At 47.0% G+C, this 16,714-nt stretch overlaps 3 protein-coding genes across 8 annotated transcripts in view; 1 reads left to right on the forward strand and 2 right to left on the reverse strand.

Annotated features, from left to right (window-relative positions):
• Positions 1 to 5,644: 5,644 nt before the first annotated feature.
• Positions 5,645 to 9,294, reverse strand: cnrip1a (cannabinoid receptor interacting protein 1a). 2 transcript variants are annotated; one of them, XM_005748559.2, is made up of 3 exons: positions 8,997 to 9,294; positions 7,725 to 7,869; positions 5,645 to 6,997 (listed from the first exon to the last, which is right to left on the reverse strand). In XM_005748559.2, the coding sequence occupies exons 1-3, from the start codon at positions 9,173 to 9,175 to the stop codon at positions 6,833 to 6,835; spliced, it is 489 nt and encodes a 162-aa protein (XP_005748616.1). In that variant the 5' UTR covers positions 9,176 to 9,294; the 3' UTR covers positions 5,645 to 6,832. The 2 variants fall into 2 exon arrangements, with proteins under 2 accessions (XP_005748616.1, XP_005748617.1); XM_005748560.2 differs by lacking the exon at positions 8,997 to 9,294 and adding an exon at positions 7,966 to 8,075.
• Positions 9,295 to 9,815: 521 nt separating this feature from the next.
• On the reverse strand, positions 9,816 to 12,271 carry fbxo48 (F-box protein 48). 3 transcript variants are annotated; one of them, XM_005748561.2, is made up of 3 exons: positions 12,175 to 12,271; positions 11,060 to 11,388; positions 9,816 to 10,209 (listed from the first exon to the last, which is right to left on the reverse strand). In XM_005748561.2, the coding sequence occupies exons 2-3, from the start codon at positions 11,360 to 11,362 to the stop codon at positions 10,048 to 10,050; spliced, it is 465 nt and encodes a 154-aa protein (XP_005748618.1). In that variant the 5' UTR covers positions 11,363 to 11,388; positions 12,175 to 12,271; the 3' UTR covers positions 9,816 to 10,047. The 3 variants fall into 3 exon arrangements, with proteins under 3 accessions (XP_005748618.1, XP_005748619.1, XP_005748620.1); XM_005748562.1 differs by lacking the exon at positions 12,175 to 12,271 and adding an exon at positions 11,779 to 12,158; XM_005748563.2 differs by lacking the exon at positions 12,175 to 12,271 and adding an exon at positions 11,662 to 11,763.
• A 211-nt stretch (positions 12,272 to 12,482) lies between these two features.
• The window catches only part of aplf (aprataxin and PNKP like factor), a 7,629-nt gene continuing 3,397 nt past the window's right edge, over positions 12,483 to 16,714 (forward strand). The window contains exons 1-8 of one of the 3 annotated variants that reach the window (XM_005748564.2): positions 12,483 to 12,981; positions 13,837 to 13,938; positions 14,224 to 14,387; positions 14,681 to 14,831; positions 15,234 to 15,363; positions 15,448 to 15,614; positions 15,700 to 15,947; positions 16,309 to 16,428. In XM_005748564.2, the coding sequence (XP_005748621.1) occupies positions 12,889 to 12,981; positions 13,837 to 13,938; positions 14,224 to 14,387; positions 14,681 to 14,831; positions 15,234 to 15,363; positions 15,448 to 15,614; positions 15,700 to 15,947; positions 16,309 to 16,428 (1,175 nt within the window). In that variant the 5' untranslated portion in view covers positions 12,483 to 12,888. The remainder of the gene's footprint in view (positions 12,982 to 13,836; positions 13,939 to 14,223; positions 14,388 to 14,680; positions 14,832 to 15,233; positions 15,364 to 15,447; positions 15,615 to 15,699; positions 15,948 to 16,308; positions 16,429 to 16,714) is intronic. The other 2 variants (XM_005748565.1, XM_005748566.1) reach the window with 2 other exon arrangements.

The raw sequence follows: 16,714 nt of genomic DNA on the forward strand, positions 1-16,714 counted from the left end.
GCTATGTCTGTTTTAGTCTAAGTGCCTTTTGTTTAGATGAACTGCTGGACTTCTTCACTGTGTTATCTAGGGTGAACCATCTAGGGTGAGGGGGAGACTACCCTCTTTATGACCAAGGATGTTCTTTTTGTGCTGTTATATGACCCTTTGATCAGCAGGGCACCACACACACACACAAGCACCCACTGAAGTATAAATAAAGACCGAGGCAGTTTCTCAGTGCGAGTCTCAGTCTGGAGGCTGCCCTTGCTAGCAAGAAGTTCTGTGTGTTTCTCTTCTCTGAGTCTTTACTGAAGAAGTGTTTTAGAATATATTTCCTTAACAGAGACAGAGGTTAATAAAAAGTAACAAGTATGACAAGTATGATTCAGTGCAGAGAGGTCTATTAACACATGAGGTATGTCGCAAATTAAGGGGCCAAATCATTTGAAGGTCGATTATGCCACAGCCGGGCGACAAAGGCTGTCCCAATTCAAAGACTGCTCCAAATGCGGCCGACAAATCCATCTTTCATTTCCCTGAATTTGAAGGATGGGTCGGGTGTATCCTTCTTGGCCCAACCCATCCCAGAATTCATAGCGCGGCCCAGCCAATTCCAGTTTCCAACAATGGCGGCCGCTACTTAGCTTTAATATTACTCTTATTAATCTTTCTGGGTCACAAAATAAACTTTTATGATATTTTCAGGTGAGAATGTAGCTGTGTAAACTTCAAATATCTGCTCAATTTATTAAGATGTCACATGTTTGCAAAAGTGCTCCGACATTTTCTGAGACGTCTGTTACTCACCAGCTCGATATCTGACCGGGAGGTCGAGGCTCACTAGAGCCAGTGAGAACAGCAGATTCCCAGCACATCGTTTTCAGACCCATGCGGTCTTTCGCTACTCAGGTTAAACATGATATATATATTATTGTTTGGCTTTTTTCAATACCATGTTTTATTTGTTCCTGAGTCAAAAGGGCTTGGCTGAGATTAAAGTTATAGTTTTTTATCCATGCATTTTCTTCCGCTTATCCGAGGCACTGGACCCCCAATGTACAGGCAGCAACGCGAGGAGATACTAGAATACCCACCCCAGCCCGCCACCTCTCACCGGGGGCAAATCCAGACTAAGACAGAGTCCAGCCGCTCTCTGGGAGACTGGTTCCAACGCCATGCGTTGAGGCGAGCCCGAATATATCTAGCCAGTACCTCTCAACCTCACACACTAACTCAGGTTCCTTCCCTAACAGAGAGGTGACATTCCATGTTGCTGCCCGGCACATGATGCATCGGACCCCTACGGCACCTCCTGTGGGTGGTGGGCCTGCAGGAGGATGGGTCGATGTCCCCTTTTCGGGCTGTGCCTAGTGGGCCCCATGGACTAAGGCCTGGCCACCAGACGCTCACCCTCAGGCACCCAACCAGGGCTTGGCTCCATGGTGGGGCCCCAGTAACCCTATCCCAGGCAGGGTGAACTGTTCCCTCGTTTTCATATAAGGGTCTTCTGAATCGCTCTTTGTCTGTTCCTCTCCTAGGACCAATTTGCCATGGGAGACCCTACCAGGGGCAGAAACCCCGGACAACATAGCCCCTGGGATCCCTGGGACACACAAACCCCACCACCACGATAAGGTAGCGATTCACGGAGGGAATAAACACTGAATAAATGTCAAACAGAAAACTGAATAAACAGAAGCATGTCCTATTATATTTTAAATAGCAAAGAGCAGATGGCTGAGTTTATTAAACTCCATGAACACACTTGGTGACACAAATCTGAAGGGTAGACCCTCCCATTTCACAGCCTCGCAGTTCTGGCCTTCTTGGCCTTTAAAGGACTCGGCCCACGTAGACTGCGAAGGCCGTGTCCAATATAGGAGAAATCTGTTCTCTCTTTTTAGTCCCTGTCAGTACTCTTGCTGCAGCATTTTGTATTAACTGGAAATATACAGTTAAAAATGACTCCAAGGTTCCTCACAGTGTTACTGGAGGCCAAGGTAATGCCATCCAGAGTAAGAATCTGCTTAGATACCATATTTCTAAGCTTTTCAGGGCCGAGTACAATAACCTCATTTTTATCTGAATTAAGAAGCAGAAAGTTAGCGACCATCCAGGTCTTTATGTCTTTAAGACATTCCTGCAGTTTAACTCATTGGTGTGTGTTATCTGGCTTCATGGACAGATAGAGCTGGGTGTCATCTGCATACTGCCAGCTTGAAGGCCTGTGGTACATAGCCGATCATTAGAGATAGGTTGATCATATTTAAGATCGAAGAATTAATTAATGGCAGGACTTCTTTGAGCAGTTTTGTAGGAATGGGGTCTAAAAGACACGTTGATGGTTTGGAGGAAGTAATTATTGAAGTTAACTCAGAAAGATCAATTGGAGAGAAAGCGTCTAAATGAACATCAAAGGTACTGAAAGTAGCTGTAGATACATCTGTGAGATGATTATGAGTAATATTTTTCTCTAATGATTGTGAAGGTTCTCAGTCATCCAGGTCATCGTAGTCTAAGGAGCTTGGAAAGAAAAGCGTCTGGTTGGCTCAACAGAGCTCTGACTGTTTGTCAGCCTGGCTACAGAGCTGAAGAGAAACCTGGGGTTGTTCTTATTTTCTTCAATCAGTGATGAATAGTAAGATGTTCTGGCTTTAAAAGTAACAAACTATTTCTCCAGGCTAAATGATGATCCTCTAAATTTGTGACACGCCATTTCCTCTCCAGCTTACGAGTCATCTGCTTTAGGCTACGAGTTTGAGAATTATACCACGGAGTCAGGTACTTCTGATTTGAACATTTCTTTTTCAGAGGAACAGATTTGTACACAGTTAAGTGAAATTATTAACAAGATAATTGACCTCTGCTGGAGTAGCATTCAGGTACTGAAGAAGATAATCCCCTGCACCTCCATTTAAACTAACATAATCATCTTGCTGCAACCAGGTTTCTGTGAGGCAGAGTAAATCGATTTGTTGATCAATTATTAAGTCATGTACTAACAGAGACTTGGAGGAGAGAGACCTAATATTTAATAATCCACATTTCACTGTTTTACTCTTTGGTTCAGATGTGGATACTGTATTGTTCTTTCTTTGTGATTGTTTATGTTTAAGTTGTTTGTTGCTGGTTTTTAGTTTGGTTTTTGTCTGTTTGGAAGCTGACACAGTCTCTATGGAGATGGGTTTTTGGGGGTAGCAGGAGGAGAGAAGCTGCAGAGAGGTGTGTAAGACTGCAACTCTGCTTCCTGGTCCCAACTCTGGATAGTCATATTTTGGGGGGGTTTAATAAGTTTGTCCATGTTTCTAGAAATGAGAGCTGCTCCATCCAAAGTGGGATGGATGCCGTCTCTCCTAACAAGACCAGGTTTCCTCCAGAAGGTTTGCCAATTATCTATGAAGCCCACATCGTTTCTGGGACACCACTCAGACAGCCAGCAGTTTAAGGAGAACATGCGGCTCCTGGTCTGATTGGGGAGGGGACCAGAGAAAACTACAGAGTCCAACATTGTTTTGGCAAAGTTGCACACCAATTCAATATTGATTTTAGTGACCTCCGATTGGCGTAACCGGGTGTCATTACTGCCGACGTGAATTATGATCTTACTGAATTTACGTTTCCCCTTAGCCAGCAGTTTTAAATTTCCTTCAATGTCGCCTGCTCTGGCCCCTGGAAGACAATTGACTATGGTTGCCAGTGTGTCTAGCTTCACATGTCTGAGAACAGAATCGCCAATTACCAGAGTTTGACCCCCGGCGGGTGTGTCGCCGAGTGGGGAAAAACGGTTAGACACATGAACGGGTTGGTGGTGTACCTGGGGCTTCTGTTTAGGACTATGCTTCCTCCTCACCGTCACCCAGCCGACCTGTTTTCCTGGCTGCTCGGGACAATCTGCCGGGGGACAGCTAGCGGGGCCCACGCTACCTTCGGCTACAGGGGCCTGATTAGCTACGTGCTTATCAAGTCTACAATTCAGGGATCCTGGCCTTTAGAGCTGAAAATAGGCTACATTTATTACAAGTATCATTACTGCTAAAACATGGCGAGGAGTAACTAACCATCTGACACAATGAGCAGGAAAGTGTAGGCAGGACAGGTGAAGAGGCCATGCTGCTAGCGAGTCGGCTACGAGCTAAGCTAAGCTAGCAAATTCATAAAGACACAGTAAATAATTCAGTTCAATTCAATGTTATTTATATGGAGCCAAATCACAACAACGGTCACCTCAATACGCTTTATATTGTAAGGTAGACCCTACAATAATAGATACTGTGAACATAATTAGTGGGGAAATCAACAGGGAGTGTACTTTGGATAAAGCATGTGAAGATTAGACTATGAAATAAGACATTATCGGCTGCTATAACTGATCATCATATATTGCCTTATAGGTTGGAGAACATTGAGAACACTGTTTAATTGGTTTAAATTTGATTTGACAGATCAAGGTTATTTTGTGTCATTCATTAACTATCATTTTGAACGCATAAAGGTTACACCTGGGGTTCCTCAGGGTTCTGTTCTTGCACCGCTTTTGTTTAATATCGAGATGCCTGCTTTAGCTGGGATTATGAAGCATTATGTCATCCGGGGAAGGGTGGCTTTTCGGAGTTTGTCTTGTTTTGCATGAGTTGCTGTGTTTTTGTTCTTTTGGTTTTTGCATGCTTGTTTTTATCGTGACACGCCTGTTTGACTTGTTCCTGGGAGACACCCCAACCTAGACACTAAATAATCTCACCTGTTAGAGTTTATGCATTTAACGGACTCTAGCGCTAACCAATTAGGACAAGCCTGGCAGGCACCTAAGACCAATAAGGGGGGCCTGGCAGGAGAGATGAATTCAAATTCTCGTTGCCCCTTGCCAGGGTTGTTTTAACGTTTCTCTCATTCCTCCGGCTGTATCTTCCTACTTTAATTAATGTATTCTGTAAATCCAGCAGTAAAGCTGTGTCTTGAGTTTCATGGAGACCTGCCGGGGAGTCCTCCATTTTGGATCCTATTGCTGCCTCCCTCACACACGCCATCATGACAATCATATTACAAAAGCTTTGAAATGGTTGCACTGGCTTCCTGTATGTAAAAGAACTGATTTGGAAATACTGTTAATGGGTCATGATCACTAAACGGTCTTGGGCCTCAACACGTTGCTAACTTACTTGAGGGCTATGAGGCTTCGAAGCCTCTTAGTTCCTCGGGAACAGGCTTACTTAATATTCCAGGAGCTCGGACCAAACAAGCTGAGACAGCATTTAGTGTTTATGCTTCCCTCAAACCTGCAGTGTGTGGAATCTATTAGCTTTTAAAATCAGGGCTGAAATCTTTGTCTTTTGTAGCTTTTATGTTAAATTTTAACTTAAACTTTTAAATGATTGCATTCTTGATTTTAATGTTTTCCTTTTCTATATATTTGGGATTGTTCTGTCTTTGTGAAGCACGCTGAATTGCTTTTGTATGTGTTATATAAATGAAGCTGAGTTTGTCCGATGGATTTTCTTCGATCAGTGATGAATAGTGAGATGTTCTAGCCTTAGAAGGGCTTTTTTACAGGCCTTCAACTGACATCGCTTCAGTCCAGCGCATGCACTTTGGATATTAATATATAAATATATATATATAGATATATAAATTTTATTATTGCAGTCAAGCAGCAGAGTCCCAGTGGTTCTGTATAGCAGTTTATTCACAGTAACACTTTTTACTCCTCAGTTCAAGACATAACAAAAGTTTCAGGCATCGAGACATCTTAACAAAGGAACAAACAAACAGATCATATTTGGCAAAAAGTTTCCAGCCATGCATTTAAGAGACATGAGAAACATAATCAGCAGCAAACACGAGAAGTGACGTGAAGAGAGGAGGTCGCCTCCTTTCAGCAGGGAGACAGAGGAGTTTCAAGGCTCAGAGGATTACTCCGCTGCTGAAAATAGTCCCTCGGATGCTGCACCAGTTTGAACATGGAAGTCCCACAAAGTATCCCTCCAGCTTTTATTGTGAAGGATCAACACTCAGACCAGTGAAACTCATTTCTGCAGCTGGAAAGTAAGCGAACCAAAAACTGCAGTGTACAGATTTCTCCTTTAAATAACACAAAACACGAGAAAAGTGACGCCCATCCTCTCATCGGCCGCCTCTGCTCACTCAGACGTTCACACAGGTAATAAATAAGATAAAACACTTCAGGTGTTTCCCACGCTGGTCTTCAGTCTGAGGGGGTTTCAGTGTTAAAGGAACAGTCAGATTTCTTCCAGAGTCTGAGGAGATGGAGACGACTTTCAAGTCTGTGCATCCAGTACAGGAAGTGAATGTCATTTATGTAGCACCGGCTAACAACTTTGCTCCTGTCAAGGTGTTTTATTTAAGCGTAGAGTATCAGCGAGAACACCTGTGATGGAGCCTGATCTAAAAGCAGCGCCCGTCGGCTGAACCCAAAGCTTCAGAAGATTATTGTGACCGTAGCTGCAAACTACCCAAACTAACGAGCGTCTGAGGCCTGGAGAAAGTTCCTGCTTCGAACGCGTGCTGGACACACAGACCTGAAGCGTGCGTCAGCCTTCGTCTCCGAAGCTTCCTAATGAGCTCGGATCTCAAACTGTCCGACTGTTCCTTTAACTTTCCACAGGAAACCAGCCGAGAAGCTAAGTTAGCCCTCTGACTGCTGAAACCCCGCCCTCACAGAGACCAGCGTGCGAAACAGCTCGTTACTCCCTCAGAGGTCATGAAAGAGCACAAAGAGCAGACCCCGCCAACCCAACGCCCGCCTTCAGGAGGTGCCGTCTCTCACTGCGATGCTGATGTTCAAAGGTAGTCCCGGCAAGACCGGCGTCCTCTGCGCGGGGTTCAGTGGGCGGAGTCAGTTGAACGCCTCCTTGTTGATCCACATCAGGGTCCGCGTCTCGTTGGGCTTGCACTCGTACTCGATGCTGCTGAACTTGTTGCCAAACTGGCAGTGCTCCCTCTTGTAGTAGTTGTAGTATTTGGCCTGCCACACCGTCTCAAACGTCCCCGCCTTGATAAACTGCACCGAGACACAAAGCAGAGGGCTCGAGCTCAAATTCGGCGTCAGGCTTTTAAAACACGTTTTTGGTGTTTCTAAAGAGGCCAAACTCATGAATCCAGACGGCGAGCGCAGCCATCTGCTGACAGGAAACTGCACAAACGCGTCTGATTGTAGATCTATAAATCTGTTACGCCTGTGCAGCTGTCACACGGTGATAATACCACCTTAGATTATATTTGTTCTCTCGAGAAGTATAAACAGGTCAGGAATTTAGATGCAAATCCGTCTGTTTCTGAACACGTCCTCTCTGTTTGCTCAGGTTCCTGCGTAGAAACACACGAGGTGAATAAGCTGCTCAGGCTGTTTAACACCACTGATTTACTTTGAAATGCTGCACAAAGTGTGTGTTTGGAGGCGTCTCCTAAACTGTCCAATGCTTTTATGTGTTTTTATTGGAACTACACAGGCTCTCGTCTCTGAGTCTGACCCCTCGGTCTCAGTCTTGCTCTGCTGTCACTCTTTCTTGTTTAGAGGATGTTGTTGGCCACCTGAGGCCCTCTGGTTCTCCAGATCATCCTGTCCCTCCACCATGTTTTAAGGAGATTGTGGCTAGCATAGAGCAGGCTGTTCAGGCTATCATAAACAGCATGCTTGCTAATTCTAAGCGTGCAGCCCCACACAGCACTGGCTGACTGCAGGCCAGCTCCACGCTATCAGAGCGAGCCGCTGCTCTGAGACATCTCACCTCTATGCTGACTTGGACGGGCTGCCGGTCGCCACTCTTGGTGTGCGGGACGCCCTCGGTGTCGTACTGGCCGTGGTAAACCACCGACTCCTCGTCCCTGGACTGCTGCTCCAGCGGGAAGACGACGCCTCCGATGTTCATGTTGCTGTGAGGAAGAAGAGGCCGAAGGGTTATGCACGAAAATAAAAATATTGCACATTTTGATCATTTTTGACATTTTGTCTCAAACACTGTTAAAGACCGTTTGATGTCCAGCAGCGAGCCGAGCGTGTGACGTGAGAGCGACTCCCACAGTATGAAGGAAACAGGAAACAGCCACTCGCATCTAAAAGTCATTAAAATCATCCAGATGTGTAAATGCTGCGAAACGCTTCATAAACGCTTCGGTGGATTTAATTTGTAATTAAAATGTAATTATAGTCACACAGCATAAGGAGAAAAGGAGTCAGGTTACCTCAGAATCGCAGACGTGAATTTACTGTAAGCACATTGGAATAGTTCGCATCCCTGCAGCTCACAGCGTAAACACAGCGCATGTTGAACTGCACATTTGGATTTGCTGTTCTTTATGCTGATGATAACGGCTGTCCTGACCAGCTTGTTTCCCTTTCACACTCCTCTCCTGTACGATACCTGCAACCTGAAAAGTGCAGCGCACTCAGGTGTGTGTACTTCCTGTCGGCCTCCACCTGTGTGTCCTCCCTGTTTGTGTCAGTTTGGAGTTTTCCTTTCATGTCTCTCGTTTACCCACGAAGCCTGTTAACCTGCTACCGTCACCATGGTAACTGATGCTGAACACCTGAAGCAGAGTGTAACGTCAGTGTGGGACTCACTGCTGCTGTGACAGGAGGTCCGCCCCCTCGCTGTGGGCGGATCTTTACTCTCACAGTTACAACGATGGCTCCTGCAGGGCCCACAAATCACTGCCACATATCAATATGCACCTTTATTTAACTGATAGTACTTCAGTGTTTTTACATGTAATGGAGTATTCTCTGATGGTATTTCTGCTCCTGCAATAAGCACATTTTACCCCCGTTATTCCATAATGAACACGTCACTTCCTTTATTTGTCCCCGGTAACCGCAAACCTCCGCCCTGACCGGGAACGACACGTGATCCCCGCATGATTTATTCAGGCAGGTGTCGGATGCTCCGGCCTGCAGGCGGAGCAGCAGCCTGCTCCTCATCATCACCTCTTGCAGACGTTCTTTATCATTTCTCGCACATGCGCGCTACCGTTCCGCACACACAGGTTACCGAGATGCTTACGTGGCCTCGACGTTTCCAGGCTTCAGCACCACCTCGATCTTGTACTTGGAGCCCGTGAGGAGCTTGATGGTCCGGCTCTGGCCGAACCGGGTCCCGTCCACCTTGAAGAAGACCGGGCCGTCGTTGGGCTGGATCCGCAGCGCGATGGAGATGTTGATGATCGGGGGGACGTCGTCCATGTCGCCGAGCTCAGGGAGGGGGAGGCGGACGGGTGAGAGAGATGCTGAGGAAGGACCAGAATCAAGCTGCACGCTCACACGGCTTCCGGTGACAGCTGCTTTCAAAATAAAAGACTGCAGCTGCAAATACCAAGGCAAATCTATGTGTGTGTATGGGGGGGTCAATAAATGTCACCGGTGGGCTGTTATTAAAAAAATAAGTTTATCTGACAGTCGGGAAATTTGTAAAAGGTTAAAAACAAAAGAACAAGTTTAACGAAGAGCTTGTGAAACTGAATGTGACATAAAACAGGTTAGACAGAAAAACACAACACCTGTGCACGCGCAACATGACGTCACAGGCAGGAAATGACCGGGAGATGAAAAAATGTTCACACCGCTGCCGGTAAAACGCTGCCCCCTCGTTGCCAAAGCAACATCTTTGTTACCTTTGAGCAAAAACGTTAAAAACAGATAAAAACAGCTGATTTCAGTAAACTTGAGGTCCCGCGTGTCCGTAAGCTGCAGGTGCGACTTTATGCTTTTATATCTCTGCTGCTTTGAAAACAGACTGTCACACTGATGTCTTTGTGAGTCTGTGCTGCGTGTTTGCTTGATGGGAGAAGCTGTGATGTGTCATTAAAAAGAACCGAGTCAGCAGAACCTCACAAAGATGGTTTATTGAATCATCGTCATATTTACACGAACCCAAAACAAAAAGGCTCAAATTTAAAAATAAAAAATTCACTTTGCTTCTCTGTGATTTTTTTCTATAAAAATTTTAAAAGTATGTACAAAAGTTTGCGTTTCCTGTGAAACACAAACTGCAGAGGGAATATATTAGAGTTAAAAATCCGAAGTGCTCGAGGTGCTTTGATAAAACTGGAACGCCGTCATCGATCCAGCTCGGCCTGCAGGATCTCGCCCCAGGTCTCCGCGTCCAGCGGCGTCAGCTTCCTGCCGCTCAGCTCGTCCGCCGACCTCACGTGGCTGAACCGTCCAATCAGCCAGTCTTTCTTCACAAGGCTGCGGATGTAGTTCCTCACCAGGATCAGCTGAGGACAGGAAACAGGAAATGGTCAGAAAGCAGTTCTGCTGTTTCTGGGTGACGCTGCTTTCATAAGCTGGACTAAAAGCAGTTTTTAATAATGACATTAAAAGAAATGGCTGCAGCGTGAGACATGTGGACAAGTCTTCACTCCGCTCTGTTTCACAGGCAGAACTAACAGTTGTAATGTTATGAGTATATCCAACACTTCAGCCACAGGTTCTGCCCCTCAGCAGCCTTCCAGCAGAAGCCCAATCAGACGAAAGCTGATGGCTCTCAGAGCTGCTTCATCCCAGCAAAATAATTCCCAGCTGACTGTCACTATTCCAGGCCAGGGATCCTTTGGGGAAATTATTCAAAATTTCAGCTCAAACAAAGGGCGAAGTGTTCTTAGACATTTTTCCAACAATATATTTTGAGGGACTTAAAGCTTGAATATGAAAAGAAAACAACAACATGTCTTCAGCGTGACGTTCCACAGGTGTGACACCGTGGACCAAACCTAACTTCATAGAACGTTTCTGTGAAACCTGCATCCCAAGTTTGTGATGCTTTTTGGAATATTCAGGATTTGATGTGCATAAATCAACTCGTCTGATACGAAAACCTGGAGATCAAATCTCAGCTCTGACCTGCAAACCTGCTGACACAGGTCACGTGACCTTCATCAGTATCAGATCCCTCAGAAAAACATCAATGGAAAAATGTTTAAAACCTCTGACCTTCATCCCTTTTTGACTAATGACAGCAGGACCTGAAATGAGCGTAGTTCCTGTTTGAAGCAGATCATTAACCTGGAAAAGTTTCAGAAGAATCTGAGATGTTTTCTAAGTTTAATGACATAATATGTTAGGAACCTTCCAGGAGAGGCCGTGTCTCCGGTCGCTGTCGACCTCCCTCTGGCAGATGGCTCGGACCATCAGGCACTGCTTCCTCCACAGCTGCTCGCTCTGCTCGATGATCTGATGCCACAGCCTGCAGGTCCTCGCCGCGCTGCACAGGCTCGCCGCGTCCAGCTCGCCAAAGATCCTCACGCTCATTTCTGTCGGCAGCATCTCAGCAAAGTTGCGAGGTGGGGCTGTGCCTTCGGCTGCCGTCAGGGCGGGGCTTCCTTCACAGAGAAAAAACACCGGTGGAGTCCTCCCACACACATGCTGCATAATAGAGTCGGACTGAGTGGAAGAGCCTGAGGAAAGAGCCGACAGCGATGGAGAAATGAGTCACAGATTAAAGACCTCAGACTTAACTCACTGTGGAGGTCGAGTGAAGGATGAAGACAAATCACAGTGAAGCCTGAGATTCTTCATCAAACATGTTTCAAAGCACAGACGCAGGAAAAGCGAAATAAAATGCAGGTTTGTTTTTTATGACATCACAAAGACAGAAAGGTTCAAGATGAGCCTGTGAGCTGAAAAAGAGACAAAATGACTGAAATGAGCGAGAAAAGAAAGAAAAAGACCTCCGAGAGAGTAGCGACGAGAAGATCCAGCTGCCAAATAATGAAGACGTCACACAAAATAAGCAGAAAAAAAGCGAAAAGTTTGGAAACCAGGACACAAAGGACTGTGAGACGAACCAGAAAGATTCCGCGCAGAGAAGGTGAAGGGCTCCCACGTCAAACCGAAAGAGAAACACGAACAGTGGGGTCCCCACGGACCCAGCCTGGAGACGTCACCCAAGCACAAACTGCTTCCCGTGTCGGTCTTCAAAGACAGACGTGATAAATATCCCCGTTGTTTCCGTCCTGCGTGGCTCTTTTGGCCGACGCTCTGATTTTCGGTAACAAAAGCTGATTTTAATGCTTCACCCCGACCACTCGCCTCCGCCCCTGCTAACAGCTAACAGCTAACAGTTCATGAAAAACTCCACCGGCCGCTTCCGCGTTCAGACCGAACACCGACTTTTACCGTGCACGTGTCCCGGTGTGTGTGATAAGAAGGCGGCGGCGCGCGAGAGAAAACCGGTGTCTTACCGTCCGCGAGGTCTCTGACAGACAGCTCACACGGTTTAAATGTCCTAACGGATGTTTACAAACGTACGCTACGTCATCATATTTTGATTTTTGGCGCATGCGTGCAAGGCATAAACGTCCGTTAATTTAAATTTGAAAACCGTTGAAAATATGATTTTCTTAATTTTCTAATTATAAAATTAAACTGTAAAGCATTTCTGACGCTGCAGTTCTAAAGCAGTCCCTACCACACCCCATTCATTAATCTGCCGATTCTTCAAATATATGGAAAATGTGGAACTTTTTTTACGTTTGTTTGTATTTTTCATCGATAACTCACGTGCAACAACGCTGTCATATTAAAAGCATTTCGGCAGAAGAGATAAATGTTTTGTTTTTACAGATTAATTTCATCTGCATACACAGGGTGGTTAGCACAGGCAAGGTTAGGTTTATTTTTAAGGAAGATTAATAAAAGATCAGGGAGATTCTGGGCGGAGTTCGGTGAGTGACGTCAGAGACCCAGTGCGCACGCTCCGCTCCAACCCGGAAGTTTTGAACGGTGTTGCTGAGCTGAAGTTGTGTCGGTGCTGCTGCTCGGTCTGGTTCCCCTCCACAGTCCGAGAAGCTGCTTTTAACCTGAAACCTTTTGAACTGTCGAAGCGTGGCGCTGCTCTGTTTTCCTCCACGTTCCTCCAGCGGGGTGCAGCTGCCTCCGTCCGCTCCGCTGAGCCGATGTCTGGCTTCGACCTGGTCCCGGTGGACGGCGGGGATCCGGTCCACCTGCCACCCGGAGAGACGGTGTTGGGCCGGGGCCCGTTACTGGGAGTGAGTCCTCCTCTCCTCTTCAGTCTGAAAACATGACCGCGGATCATTTACAGACTTCTGCTCGTTACAGCAGCACGTGATCTTTAATCACGTGATACATCCAGGGAAGCTTAGCTTCACTTAAAAACATGATTTAAACCTCATAACTAATCAATAACAAAGTGACCAGACATGATCAGGTGGATCACTGATCTGCCGACGTAGAGAGGGCGGGGCTTCATAAGCTAGCACCTTGAACTTTGACCCTCCTCCGTCCTCCTGCCAGATGCTGCTCAGGTGTATCCTTTAAAACAGGGGAGGGGAATGCAAAGCCTCGAGGTCCAGAGGTGTCCTTCATCCATTCATTTAAATGGCCTCCAGTTCTCCAGAGGCCTGGTGATGAACTAATCATCTGATCCAGGTGTGTTCACCCAGGGTGAGATCTAAACCCCACCCCTGCTTTATAAGGCTACAACGGGCCACTGTGCAAAAGTCTTGAGCCACCCATCATGTCTGTATAATTTGACCTGTTCCTGTTTAAAAAAACAACTTAAAAAACATGAAATAAATGAAACTAAAGTCCACAGAAGAAAAAGTTCTAAACATGTTTGATCTGACCCGTCAGAGACAGCAGCGTGTGTGTTCGTGGACTCTGTTAGAGCAGCTCAGCATCATCACAGTGGGAAATGATCCGTCATGTGGGCGTGGCTTTGATGCAGCTTTTCCCTCTCTTGTTTTTCTGTCGTTGTCCTGAGACCTGGTTTGCTTCCCTTCATTCATCACGGCTGAGCTTGAGTCTGTTTGATTTATTCAGAGTAATACTGTAAAAGGAGCAGCTGGAGACGTCTGTAAACGCTGCCTTGTTTCCCGTCTCAGATCAGTGATAAGCGAGTCTCCAGACACCACGGGCTGCTGGACAACCTGAGCGGAGAGCTGCGCCTCAAAGCCGTACGTTCGTCCTTCCTCCTGTTCCTGAATGTGAGGCAGGCCACAGGTTTAGGTTTAGATTTCTTATTACATTAGCTTTATTACATAATCATTTTATTATTCAACATTATAGTAAATATAGAAGTGTGGTTGTTTCATATCATAGAAATCTCCCTTTGCTTTAAATTCAGCCTTGGTCCCTGTTGCTTTGGCAGATTTTGTTTTTAATTCCATTATTATTATTATTATTATTATTATTGTTGTTGTTGTTGTTGTTGTTGTTAGTGTTGTTGCTGTTTGAGTTTCGGTTTAACCTCCTGCTGTTTCGGTCCTCAGACACACCTGAACCCGTGCTTCATTCAGTCGACCCCCACCGATGACCCTCGACCTCTGCAGAAAGGTTCCTGGCACGTCCTTCGTCACGGAGACTTCTTCTCTCTGCTGCCGGGTCGGTTCATCTACGAGGTGGTGTCAGTGGGCGGAGACGAGCGCACGCCCAGGTACTTCTGACGTCTGAAAAACGCTCCTTTCTGTCCTGATGTCGGTCGAGACAAAGACTCGAACCGTCTCGCTGAGTAATGAAGGTGGAGGCTGCTCTCAGGTAACGAGAGCTCTTTTATCTGTGCGGGCCGCGCCATGCGGGGTTAAACGCTCGGTCAGAACATTAGGCGCAGCGTAGGTTTCCGATTTTGTCGCGCTCTTTGAAGCTGACATCAAAGTTAATGCTTCCAGCTCGCAGCGTTAAGGTCTCACAGAAGTTCACATTTATCTGCATCAGTGTCGCTCCCCACAGGAACAGCCAGATGTTAGAAGAAGAAGAAGAGACACTTCCTGTTCCTCCTGATCCAGCTGTGGATCTACGTCCAGCTGCCAGACTGAACCAGGAGGAGCCGCCGCCGTCAGCAGCTCCGCAGGAAGACGAGGAGGCCGAGAGACCGTTCAAGGTAGGCTGAACTTTTCAGAGACGAGAAGCTGCTGGAGAAGGACTCCTCAGGGGGCGGGGCCGAAGAGTGACGTCAGCAAGTGTGAATATTTAATCAAGGAGGCGCTTTCAGAGTGCAGGGTTAATGTGATGTGACAGAAACATGAAACTTTAGAACAGTTTGTTTTTTAACAAAGTTATGAGACAAACAAACACTGACAGAAATAATCATCATCAGAACAGGACTTACTGTAAGAATAAAGGAAACTTTGGTTGACAGCAGCTCCTCCCTCGTTCACCAGGGGGCGCCACAGCAGGCGGCTTCACATGTTTGATCCCACAGTGGGCGTGTCAGTGGCTCAGTGGATGGCAGTGTGAAAGCGAGCAGCCAATCAGTGAAGTCGTCTCGTTGCGTTTCTTTCAGGGAGACTCGGCAGGATCGGTGAAAGACGATCAGCGAGGCGCCGCTCCGTCTGTGACCAGGAGAAGAGTTTTACCTGCATGGATGCAGGCGGCTGTACCTGCTGCAAAGACTCCGCCCTCCATCCCGACAGGTAACAAAGACCCGTCCTGTGTTCCCTCTGCCTGCGGGGGGCGCCCTTTCTGATCCTGTTATTTGTTTGAAAATGTCTGTTTAGTTCGGACCTGCCGACCTGCAGCGCCGTCACCTGCCACTAAACGAGCAGCTGTCGCACGAGCCACGCCCGCAACAACCTCCTCACCTGAGGAGGCGGAGTTCACAAGGAAGGAGGAGGAGAGGCCGAGGAAGAGGAGAAAACTGAGTGATGACGAAGAACAACCTGAGGTGAGACCTGTTGAGCAGAGTTTCTGTTTCCAGGTTTAAATTCCGCCTCCTGACCTAAGAGACTAATATGTCCTCTGGCTTTCAGGAGGCCGCCGCCCACCGTCGGGCTAAACCGAACAGGTCTGAGGACAGCGACGAGAACGACAGCTTCACCATGAAGGCAGAAGCGGAGGACAAAGCAAATGAGTCTGAGAAGGAGGGCAAGATGTCTGAAAACAACGGCACGTCTAAACGAGCCGAGCCCGCCGGGTCAAATGGAGACGCCGAGTCTGGCCCCGCCCCTTCCAAAGCCCGAGTCAGAACGCCGTGTCCGTACGGGACGGCCTGCTACAGGTACGACACTGAAACACACGGAGTCACAGGCTGAATTTATTCTGAGAGCTTTTGCTTTGATGTCTCGTTTCCCTCTGAAGACGAGCTGAAGAGCACTCGAGCCGATGAGGTGCGTCAAGCGCCTCTCGTAGCCCCGCCCCTTCACCATCTCACAGATGCCGCTCGCTGCCTCAGATTAGTCCTTCAGATTTCACTTTTAGAAAAAGCTTTGAAACAAGGAGCAGCTGTCCTCACTGCAGTGACTCCAGCAGCTGGTCCCAGCCCACAGTGTGGTGCAGGCTGCATAGCAAACAGCTGCAGGTGACCGCCCTGCACAGGTGGGCTTCACACCCTTCGTTTCCTCCCTGCTTGTGTTTTCCAGGAAGAACCCACTTCATTTCCAGGACTGCAGTCACCCTGGAGACACAGACTACGAGGAGGAGGAGGAGGAGGAGGAGGAGGAGGACAAACCCGAGTGTCCCTACGGCAGCGACTGCTACAGGTTAGAGCTGAGCCGACGGCCGAGGCTCTGCAGCTGCTGACAAACAGCTGGATCAAACAGACACCAACGAGGAGCCTCAGAGATCACACATCAGGGTTTAGTTACTTAATAACTGCCTGCAGCACATTGTTGCTGTCAGAGAACACAAAGCTATTGATTTGATACTTTTTCTGTTTTATCTTCTTTTTATTGACTTTATTTCATTTAGTGCTTTTTAGAAAAACTGCAAACGAACGTTTTTGTAAAAACTGAGGGTCACTGCGAAGGACACACACACACACACACA

The sequence above is a fragment of the Pundamilia nyererei genome, unplaced genomic scaffold (assembly GCF_000239375.1).
Source record: "Pundamilia nyererei isolate P.nyererei 1_Seehausen unplaced genomic scaffold, PunNye1.0 scaffold00225, whole genome shotgun sequence".
NCBI lineage: Eukaryota > Metazoa > Chordata > Actinopteri > Cichliformes > Cichlidae > Pundamilia > Pundamilia nyererei.